At 39.0% G+C, this 12,056-nt stretch overlaps 1 protein-coding gene across 2 annotated transcripts in view; it reads right to left on the bottom strand.

The window, feature by feature from the left end:
- The window catches only part of UVRAG (UV radiation resistance associated), a 281,275-nt gene that overhangs the window by 240,486 nt on the left and 28,733 nt on the right, over positions 1–12,056 (bottom strand). For both annotated transcript variants that reach the window (XM_037131554.2, XM_037131552.2), the window contains exons 2-3: positions 10,723–10,840; positions 500–534 (exon numbers count right to left, since the gene is read on the bottom strand). In XM_037131554.2, coding sequence (XP_036987449.2) covers positions 500–534; positions 10,723–10,840 — 153 coding nt within the window. The remainder of the gene's footprint in view (positions 1–499; positions 535–10,722; positions 10,841–12,056) is intronic.

Here is a 12,056-nt window from a genome sequence, read left to right as displayed (position 1 = left end):
GCCATTTATGCAAATATCAAGTGAACAGAGAATCAAAAGTAGGACACTTCCAAATTTCCAACTCAGCAATGGCGTTGCCATCAACAAGTGGGAGGATCCCAGACAATGGCCCTGGACACAGAATTTTTAAGAACTATTACATCTAAATGAAGATTTACTACAATGCTGGTAAGTCAAAAACCTCTACAGTAAATAGAAGTGATAGAATTATAAAATTTGAGTTGAAAAAAACACCAAGGTTTTTAAAAGAAAACAAATACCAGTTCATTTAGCAAATATTTTTCAAACGCCTACTATGTGCCAGGCAAGCTCTAAGCACTAGAGATACAGCGAAGCACAAATCGATGAAGACTTAAGACTTAAGCATAATTAAGCAGAAGATTTGACTGTAGGAGGATCACAATACCAGAACTGAACTTGACCTTATTTTATGTCTCAGCATTTTCTGAAACAGGAATTGTAGGTTTGGACATATGTACCTGTCAGAAGTCAAACTTACCAAGGAATTCTTAATCACTTCACTTCTATAAAATTCTGGAAAAAAAGAAAAAAAACAATAAGTGATATGGAAGAAAATAAGCTCATTAACTCTCAGTCTGGTAAATCGTTTAACACGTTTCAGTATAACACTTAAAACATTTTCAAGGTATCGATCCTCTCTATATCCTTATCTGTAAAAACATAAAATAAAATAGAAATAAAGATAAAATAAAAGAGTTTTAAAGGGGAAAACATTAGTAAAGAAAAGTCAAAACCAACTGAGATTTGTTAGTGGTTTTTACTTTACTTATTCCTATTTCCCTAGATTCAAATCTGAGTCCTTACCACTAAGACTTTCTTCTCCCCGCCTGTTGCCATTCTCTACAACTGATTCCACACGCTCTGTTTTCTCAAACGTCTGTTATGACTTTGCATTGTGGTATTGTGGAATGAATACTGATCTAGCAGCCAAATAACCTAACATCTACTTCCACCTACCATTAATATTTTGTCCCTTTTAATTTTCTTTGGACCATTTTTCATCAGACAACTTAGAGAAGTAGACCAATAACCAAAGGCCCTGTATAAGTATTAAAATGTCATGATTCTACAAACCTTCGAGTATGCTGTAAATGTTACAAAACTGGAAGACACAGTCAAAAGAGAGAAATGTGTCAGAGGTTCAGGGAGAGGTTCCGGCCACCTTCTCACACCCCCTGTTGACCCTGCCAAAGTCACCTCCCTGAAGCTCCGTCTCTGCAGAGCTTCCAAGGACCTTCGTATCCTGAGGCTGTTAAAGGGCACCGTTCCTCAAGTGCGATGTACATTCCGCTGGCACTTGGGGTGACTGTAGAGGATACGTGGATAGCTATTGTTTCTAACATACTGAAACTTCCGACTCACATATTGAACCCCTCATTATAAGCTCCACAAAGGAGTCATGTTTGTTCTGTACAACTGCTGTCTCCTTGACCCATGAAACCATTCCTGGCACAGGGTAGACAGCACTTTTTTGAATCAACAATTTCACACATTACTCTTTGACATAAGTTTAAAAACAATGAACTTTAAAAAACAGATTAAGCCTGCAAGAGTATAGGTAAAACTCAAATGTGGTGCAAGTTGTCAAGGCAGCCCACTAACAACAACTGCAGCTTGGGAACCGGCACGCGGTGAGCACAGAGCAGACTTGGACGCGACGCTCTCACGGACAACCTCTTTCGGGGAAAGCACTTCCGGACACACACATCGTCCACATTACTCTACACTGGCCTTCCTTCTAAAGGAGAGATGGGATAATTCTATATTGTGGAGAGATAGTCACAATGTACTAAATGAAAAAAAAAACAGGATCTAAGAATTTACTACAAGATCCAAATTTTTATAATTATATTAACAATGTTTATCTTAGATGGTAAAAGTTGTTTACTTTTAGTTTTTGCTTGGAAGTTTTCTAATTTTTCTATCTTGAACAATTATTTGAAATAAAGAAAGGGATAATTCTAATTATTTTTTAAAAGAATCTCCTACTGCCCTGGCCAGGTGGCTCAGTTGGTTGGAGCATCATCCCACACACCAAAAGGCTGTGGGTTCAACCCCCAGAAACGGCACATACCTAGGTTGTGGGTTCGATCCCTGGTAGGGGCGCAAACAGGTGGCAACCAATCAACGTATTTCTTTCATATCAATGTTTTTCTCTCTATCTTTCTCTGTCTCTGTCAGTCTCTCTCCCCCTTCTTCTCTCTCTAAAATCAGTAAGTATATCCTCAGGTAAGGAAGAAAAATAAAGAAATAATCTCCTACTGATTAGCATTTAGGTTACTGCTATTTTTTAGATATTTCAAGTAATGTTATAAGTAATCTTTTAAAGATATATATACTAAGACATTTAATTCTATAGGATAAACTTTTAGAAGTGAAATTGTAAGACAAAAATAAAAACATAAATTTGATAAATATTGTCAAATTATTCTCTAAAAATACTGTACCAATTTATAATCCCACTTATGGTAACACCTACATCCACAAGACTAGGCAATGATAAGTATTATTCTTTTCAAATTTTCCCCAAATGCCTAATTATTCCAACCATGAATTAATTATAGATACATATGTAGGAGGTATTTGTATACATACATATATTCTAATTTATATACACCACACATATTTTTAGGAAAAAAAGACTAAAAAGCTGTTGTTTTTATAACAGAGTACTTTCTTTATAGTTTTACACTTTTGTATTATTTGAATTTGTTACAATATGTATTACTTTTAAAGTCAGTGGTAAACAGGACTTCCGCCAAGATGGAGGCATAGGTGGAAGCACTGTGCCTTCTCACACAACCAAGTTTAAAAACAACAAAATTTTAGCAACAGAAAACACAGCCAAAACACAGAAAATTGAACTTTTCAGAGCTCTGATAACAACGAATTCTTCAGCCGGACCAGTGAGAGGGGTGAAGCCAGCAGCTGGCGGAGCGGGGTAGCACAGGAAAACTCAGTCAGACAGACTCAGGCAGATCCCAGACATGGGGTTGCAACGGGCAGACCCAGTGAGGGTGCAAGGCGGCAGGCTGACTGCGGTCACACATTCGCGCAGATAAACCAGCGAAGGAGTGAGCAGTGAGACAGATCGTGTAGGCCCCAGCAGCAGGAAGCAGCAGGAAGCAGCAGAGGGGATCACCACTGCCCCGCTCTGCCCCCAGCCCCACATACAACGTCACAAACCAGCGTCCTGGGTGACCCCGCCCTGGTGAACATCTAAGGCTCCCCATCCTCATATGTAACAGGCTCGAACAAACCAAAAATGGCTCTAGAAGATCTCAAAGCCCTAGAGCCTATATAAATCTAAGCGATGAAGAAATAGCAAAACTCTCAGATGCACAGTTTAAAACACTGGTCATCAGGATCCTCACAGAACTGGTTGATTACAGCCACAAATTAGACAAATATATGAAGGCGAAACTAATTGAAATGAATGGAATTGCACAGGAAACCAATAGCGATGAAAAGGAAACTGGGACTCAAATCAATGGAGTGGACCAAAAGAAAGCAAATAATGGCCAAACAGAAAAGAATCAAGAAGCAAGAATTCAAAAAACTGAGGAGAGACTTAGGAACCTCCAGGACATCTTTAAACGCTCCAATATCCGAATTATAGGGGTACCAGAAGGGGGAAAGGAACAGCCACAAGTGGAAAACTTATTTGAACAAATAATAAAGGAGAATTTCCCCAATCTGGCAAAGGAAATAGACTTCCAGGAAATCCAGGAAGCTCAGAGAGTACCAAAGAAGTTAGACCCAAGAAGAAACACACCAAGGCACATCATCATTACATTAGCCGAGATTAAAATGAAGGAGAGAATCCTAGAAGCAGCAAGAGATAAGGGGACAGTCACCTACAAAGGAGTTCCCATCAGACTGTCAGCTGATTTCTCAAAAGAGACCTTATAGGCAAGAAGGGGCTGGAAAGAGGTATTCCAAGTCATGAAATCCAAAGACCTACAACCAAGATTGCTCTATCCAGCAAAACTTTCATTTAGAATGGGAGGACAGATAAAGTGCTTCTCAGATGAGATCAAATTCAAGCAATTCATCATCACTAAGCCCTTATTATATGAAATGTTAAAGGGACTTATCTAAGAAAAAGAAGATAAAAAAGATGAATGGTGAAAGGACAGCAAACTCAGTTACTCACAACCACACCTAAAACAAAAGCAAACTAAGAGGACAGCCAGATCAGGAGCGGAAGCATAGAAATGAAGATCTCATGGAGGGTTAGCAACAGGGGAGTGGGAGGAGGAGAAGGGGGGAGAAGGTACAGAAAATAAGTAGCATAGACAGTAGGTAGAAAATAGGGGGGAGGGCAAGAATAGTATGGAAAATATAGAATCTAAAGAACTTGAGACACATGGTCATAAGCTAAAGGGGGGAATGGTGAGGGGTGTGCAGGGTGGAGGGGAATGAAGGGGGGAATAGCGCAACTGTAATGGCATAATCAATAAAATAAAAAAATTTTAAATTTAAATAAATAAATAAAATGAAATCAGTGGTAAACAAATTAAGATACTCTTTTTTCTTTGAGAGAATTCCTCAGCTTAATCTGCAAAGTTAAATTAAATTATTAAATGTTGGGAACCGCCCTGCCTGGTTTCAGAAGCTGTAACCCCCCCCCCCCATGGCTAAGGCTGAGTGAGAGACCTTGGGACCATAAGCCACTAAGGAGACAAAGCTTATCTCCCTGATAGGAGTGCAGCTTCTGCTCCTTTTTCTTCACCCTACCTGGCCCCCAGTGCTTAATCTCTTAGCCAATGACGGGAGATAAGATTCTCCAAGGGGGGGATGACTTAACACAGCCACAATCACAGGAAGGCCCCAGGGAAGGACTTGGGGGACTATAGCAAAAGGGGGTGATAGACCCTTGCCTCTCAGCTTTGACATAGCCCAAGTCCTCATTCTGTCTGCAAGAAGTCTCCTAATCTCTTGGCTGCCTTACTTCCCCTGCCTGATTTAAGCCTGAAACAATGACAGAGGGAGGAGCTGGAAAGGGCAGGTTCCCCAGGGTGACCAGGCCTAAGAAAGAATACGTAAAATCCTGTGAAACCAGCTTTGTTTAGAATGCTCTCAATTAAATGATACGGGTCCAAGCAGGAAGTGAGTTTGTTCCTCAAAATTTTATGGCTCTTTAGCTATCTGACCCTGACCCAGAATAGCCCCTCAGAGTTCTTTGCATGTTATCTATTGTTCTATTGTTTGATCCTTACTGCCTGACAATGATTAATGAGCTTTACCTGTATTCCTATGCAAAATGAACCCAATAAAAGCCCACTGAGTAAAAGGCTCCTGGCCCTTGTCTGTGGAGAGATCAGCCACCTTTCCTCCCCAAGCAGATCACATCTTGGTAGACTTATTCTCATCTGTGGTGGATGGGGGGGGGGGGGGGGAGGGAGGCCCTGTGGGTGGAGCCCCGCCCCACAATTAAACAGTTCCTAAAATGAACTGTTTTCTAGCTCCTAGAAGATTAACAATATCATTATTTCTTTCAAAATTTTGCTGTTTTTGTAAATTAAACTAAGCAATTTTCCTTCTTCCTGAGACCCTCAAAATGGACATGCTAAATGGCTGATTTAAGACAGAGGTGTCAACAAAGTCACACAGTTCGGAAAGAAATCACCGAGTCTGAGGTCATTTCTAACATGCTGACCATGGGCCTACACTATCATTCTGTTACATCTAAAACATTGTCAATAAAATGAGCAGCATGGAGAAAAACGGAACAGTGGGTTCAGAGTCACAAAATAGTCCCAGTTCCAAACTGACCACGTGTCAGCTGGACCCTGGACAAGTCAAGCTTCTGGGGCCAGTGTCTCTGCCTTTCAAAGGAGAGGGACACCTGAAATATAACAGGGTTCTTGTGAGGCTCAAATGAAATAGTGGATTTGAAATGATTTTTTATTAATACAATCTATTAATTTTTATTAATTTAATTTGAGCAAAAGAAAGATTATCATCTGAGACCTATTTCTACATGAGTGGAACTATTAGAACAAACATCTTCCCACCAATGCCCAGGCCCGAGATGCGAGGCAATCAGAAGCTGCAGGACCTGGTTCCGGTGGCACGTTCTGGCTGTTAGGCAGCATTCCATTCATGCGATAAATGCCTTTTTAGTACTACAACGTCACTCATAATAGAAGAAATACAACCCTAAACTACACTATAAAACTGTTTTCACCTATCAGATTGGCAATATTCTAAAGCTTGATGGTACAGCCAGCTGGTGAGGCTTGGGGGAAAAGACATAGCAGGTGGGAACGCAAACAGGGATAATTTTCTAGTATCTACCAACACTGAATGTGCACTCTCTTTATACTTCTGCTTTTTGGAATATACAAACTAATGTGCTTATAAAGTTATTCAACACAGTACTGTGGGTACAGCAAAAGACTGGGGCCACCTATAAACGTCTACCAATAGGAGACAGCCAAATAATTTAAGGTATATCTATCCAATGCAAAACTGTGCAGAAAATTAGGGAAGCTCTCTATAAACCAATGTGGAAAAACATTTAGGCCATGGAAAAACATTTTAAATGTGGAAAAAACATTTAAGACACATTAAGTGAAAATTTCAAGGCATAGAAATATATATACTGTGGTACTGATTTTACTTGTATTTGTGTAAAGAATCTCTGCAAAGATAAACAAGAAATGAGTTACGGTGGTCAGAAGGGTGGGGTGGAAAACCAGGGAGAGAGAACAGGTGAGAGGAAGACTTTGATACAGAGCTGTACGTGTATGTACTCACACACACATACAAGAGCCATGAACTGCATGTTACATATACTCTGAACCATGAACTGCATTAGATAGTCAAAAATTTAATGAAAAAATACATACATATGAACTTAGTATGTGCCAAGCATTGTTCTAACTACTGGAGATAGTTCGGTGAGAACCAAAGTGACCTACAAATTTCTGTCCTTGTGGAGTTTACATGCTAGTGGAGAGAGATATCCATTAACCAAATAATTAAACATACAGTATGTCAAATGACAGTAAGTATTGTAGAGAAAAATATAGCACAAAAGACATGAGGAGAATAGTCCCAATTTTGAAAAGGGTTTAGTCAGTGATCAGGGGAGAGCTCCTCTCAGTAAACAGAGTAAAGACCGGAAGGGGTGCAGGAGCCGTCTGTAAGCAGCAGGAGGAACGTGTGCCCGGGCCAAAGACACAGCAAGTGCAGAGTTCAACTGAAGCAAAGTTGATATATTCAAGGAACAGCAAGAAGCAAGAAGGTCAGTGTGGTTGGAACAGAGAACTGGAATAGAAGGAACTGAATTCGGAGAGGTCACAGAAGGTCAAATCACAAAAGGCCTTCTACAAAACCACAAGGATTTTGTTTTTTACTGAGTAAGATGGGAAGGCAGAGGAGGGTTTTAGGGAGAGGAATAATATGATCTCACTTCCATTTTAACAAGGTCTGAGTTGAGAACATACTGAGGGAAGTACATGAGGAGGCGGGCCTGCTGGAAATCTACTTCAACAACTTGGGCAAGAGATCATAGTGGTTCGAAGATAGTAAAGGGTGATTAGATTATGGACCTATTTTGACAGTAAGAGCCAAAAGTATTTGCTGAAGGATTGATGTGGGATATAAAAGAGGACAATCCAGAATGATTCCAAGGTTTTTAGCCAGGGAAAGGACGGAGCTGTTATTTTCTGAGAGAAGGAAAAATACAGGAGGTGATTCAGAACTGGAATACCAGAAACTCAGTTTAAGTACCTACTAGACTCTAAATAGAGATGCAGACCACTGAATATAGGAGTATGAGTTCAGGGGGGAGGTCCAAGCTAAGAATATAAACTTGCAAGCTGTGAGCGATGAATGGTATTTAGAACTATGAGACTTGAATGAGATCACCAAATTGGATTATATAGAGTTTGTCTTCTGATGTATTCAAGATAGCTGGCTGACATTCCGGGAGAGGACAGGCACTCGCATTTCATGGTGAGAAAATAATTATGGCTTAAGAACAACACCGACTATAAAAAATTCCAAGTTTAAGAGGAAACCAAGATTAAAACCTAGTTCCTCACCCATAACACAAGACTGTGTGCTCTGGAGATGTGATAACTAGCGTTGGCATTGAACTACCTAAAAGGAGAATAGTCTCCTAAGAGTGCTAAAAGATGCCATTTAAAAAAAAAATCTCATATATAACTTCTTAGGATCTCCTGTGAATTCAGCTGACATAAAAGGATAACTTAAAATCAGCATTTCAGATACTCTTCCAATTAAAAAAAACTTTCTTTCAAAACTAACGAATGATGCCGCTAAGCAGGTGGTACGTGCAGTTTTGTGAGAAGAGCCCACTGACTTTCTACAACGTTCATCCTACACCAAGGACCACGAGATAATCGTGAGATGAATGATTAGACCTATGTTTGGCATCACAGGTCCAGTAAGAGAAAGCAGTATTAACTCGGTTTAGTAGGGAAAGCGCTCCTTGGCTCCTACAGTAGATAAAAGTTGCAGAACCCAGTACATGGGCCCGAGAAAGCCACCATGAACAGACTCCGTTCTTCCATGACATTTTCTGGAACAGAAGGAAGTTTCAGAAATCACCAGTCCTCTCATTTCAGAGATAAACTAACCGAACGCCCTACCCGAGCGCTTGCCAGGTAGTGACAGACTCGAAACCACCAGACCCTGGGCTTCCCTGTGGCCTATCACCAGCTGTTCCCTAACTGTGTTAATGATCACTTTATTAAGATAACCTCAACAAACAGTCCATGATAATTTCTAAGATCAGGATTTGAGCTGGAAGACAAAATACAAAAACAAGAAAAACAAATCACTTTTCTCATATCTCTTAGGCAAGTTTTACATCATGGTCATCAACCAGTTCCGTGACAGCTCTTTTTAGAAACTACTATTATGATTGTTAACATTATAATTCTAATAGCAACTGCTATCATTTACCAAATACCTAAGATGTGCTAAGTACTATGTTACTAACGATAATCAGAGATAATTAGTAGTAATTAGCATAGTAACTGGAGCAAGGACATAAAAGTTCTATGAAGATAACCAGGAATAGGTTATACAGAAACATATAAAAAATTTAAAGTACTCTGGCTCCATCAGACATTGCTAATGATAAAAGCAATTAGTAAACAGTAGATCAAATGTATTAAGATCTGCAAAAATGCTTATACCTTTGGGACACACAGCGACCAAACTGTTTATTTTCCTTCTGGACACACAGGAAGACACTTCCCAGGCCCCTTTTCATCTAAAAGGAACAACGCAGTTTATGGCTAACAGAATGTAACAGAATTGAGCTGGGCCTTTTCCATTAAAGATTTTAATCTCCCTCAACTAATCCCCTTCTTGCCAAGCCAGAGGTCCTGTGTTGATGGCACCAGCGTTCCAAAGCAGAAGGAGCCTGGATGTCTGTGTCACCGCCCAGCGGGCAGCTGCCAGGAGGGTCCCTGAGAGAAAAAACCTGCTCCTGCCTCGGAGTGAAAAATGTATGAGGTTAGACCACTGAGGTCGGTGGTATTTGTTATAGTAGCTCGCACTCATCTTTCAGATTGCAACAATTGTTTTAAGAATGTACAACTGTCAGAATAAAAAACAATAAAATAAAATTATATGAAAATGGCAGATTTTAGAGTCCTTTTTCATACTTAAAAATTATTTTAATGCTATTGACATTGGGGAGGTTCTATTCTATATAATTCAAGATTGAATTTTTAATAAGCATATGCTGGTATTAAGATTGAAAAAAGAAAAAAATTGTTAAAACAACTACTGCTTTAATAATCGTTTTTTAAAGTAATTAAAATCAAAAGATAAATGTCATTGAAATGTTTCATTTTTGCCACAGGACAAACTTCAAGTCCTTAATAACTTTTATTAAAATACCTAATGCCACCTTCCATTAATATAAGAAGACCTTCAATAACATCATGCCAACTGTCGATCCTCATAACAATCTGTCTTGCCAGCTTCATAAGACTCATTATCCCCACTTCACGAACGGGAAAAATGAGGTTCAAAAAGCCATGATTTTTGTCTACAGTCACACAGCTAAATAGTAAATAGCTGAGCTACCACTAGTACAGATACTTTCCGTCCTAATCCAGTATCCCAGTGCTTCCTCTCTTACTCCATCTGACATAAGGTCAAACAACTATACCAAAGTGCCTTTCATCCAACAAGTGAGTTTTCAAAAGATGCTTGTGGTTTTGAGTCAAATATTTGTTCTACTTTTAGAACTGTCACTTGCGGAAGAATCAACATTTCAATACATAAAGCTGAATTCAAAGAACCATACCAATTCTTCTAGAAAATGACTCCATATACACAAGGAATTACAGACATGAGAAGATATGACCCAGTTTTATCATAATATTAAAGAAACCAACTACATTTTAAAGAGAAGCAAATTAGTACTGGATAGTAGACTCATATAATCTATTTTAAATAATAGCTACTGGAATAAAGATATTAATCAGTAATATTCATAATAAACTTATCAATGTAAAATTCGGTTAGCTGGAAGAAATATCCAAATGTCATGTTTCTTTAATATATGTAACTGCTCACGAAAAATTGTCACAGCAAGACAATTTAGCTTTTTGGTAAACAATAGTAGCAAGGGGCACTTATGTCACAGAAGAATAAAAATGAGATGTAATGATCTATGGGTAACAAGTTCATGGAATCCCTTACCTCTTTGTACATTTTCAGTGTTACACAGGTGAAGTGTGAAGTACGTATCGAGGAGTTGATGGCCATTTTTATTAATAATGTTCCGGGCAGCGATGTTCCGAAGATGTCTAAGACGACGCTAAAAAGTAACCACAAAAAGAAGGGTGTTCAGTTTTTTTCCTCCTATAAAATTTTCTGGAAGTTACAATTCAAAAATAAAAGAGAGTGAGATGTCATTTATTGTTGAGCCAGCAACCTTAACGCAGCCTCTTACTCATGTCTCAGCACCCACTTTGTCAAATGGGAGTTATACCTGCCACGTTTTATTTACAAGGTTACAACATGTCACTTTCATGTTGTGAGCATGAAATGACAACAATAGGAAATAGTTTTGGAAAGTATCAGTGTTATCTAAGTACTATCTACCTGCAGAATAACATTAGTATTTCCTGGAACATAGACTAAGTAATAATTTGCTTTTTTTTCCTTCAGAAGAATGCAGGTAGACATGCAAAGTTCATCTCATACCAACAGAAAATCAGCAGCTATTATTGCATAGAGCTATTACAGCTCTATGGCTAGCTCAGTCTAGATGCCAGACCATCCCTCTATCTGTACAACCATTAAAAGAGACCAAGATCAAAAAATAAGGCAATAATTCACTGGTTGCCCCATCCAGCCAATAACCCGAAAGTGAGCTTAAATTCTCACTTGGCCAGCAGCCAGCCAATCTCTATTTCCTAATCAGGCTTCCTCTCAACAATTTCTCAAACTAGGAGGCATGAATTATTTGGAGTCTTAAGTGTGTCAGAAAGGCAAAAGGTCCTTAAGCAACAGTAAAAAACAACAAAAATGCAAGATAACTTAAGGGACAGCCAAGTCATCTCATATCACAAAGAAAAATGCTGGCGATGCTGAAATCTGAGCACGCCGTTTTATTCCCAAACGCTGGTTCCCTGGGTCAAATAATAATTTCTGGAGACTTAAAAATAGAAGCAAAGTGTTCAGTTTTAAAATATGCTTAAAGCTCTCCCTGCGGGCTAAAAGACAGCCTATTTATTCTACCGAGGTAAGTCCATCTTTAATTACACATGCAGTCGACCAGAACAGCACAGTTTCTTCTTTATATATAATCCTTTCTCCTGATCCAGAAATTAAGAATCTTTGAGAGATGGTTATTGTCCAATAATTTGTTTAATCCTCTAAGTAAAAAAGCCCAAAATGTATTTACAGAGAAGTTCCTAGGGCTTCCTCTAAAAGACTAGGTTTCCACAATCTGGATTTCCATTCCACACCATGGATTACAGCAACAATCTCCTCCGACTATAGATTTATCAGGAGCCCTCAGTCAGGAT

The sequence above is a fragment of the Artibeus jamaicensis genome, unplaced genomic scaffold (genome assembly GCF_021234435.1).
Source record: "Artibeus jamaicensis isolate MK-2021 breed Jamaican fruit bat unplaced genomic scaffold, CSHL_Jam_final contig_64, whole genome shotgun sequence".
In the NCBI taxonomy this organism is placed as follows: Eukaryota; Metazoa; Chordata; class Mammalia; order Chiroptera; family Phyllostomidae; genus Artibeus; species Artibeus jamaicensis.
Note: the sequence above shows the minus strand (reverse complement) of the source record. Positions and strands in the feature narration are given on the sequence as shown.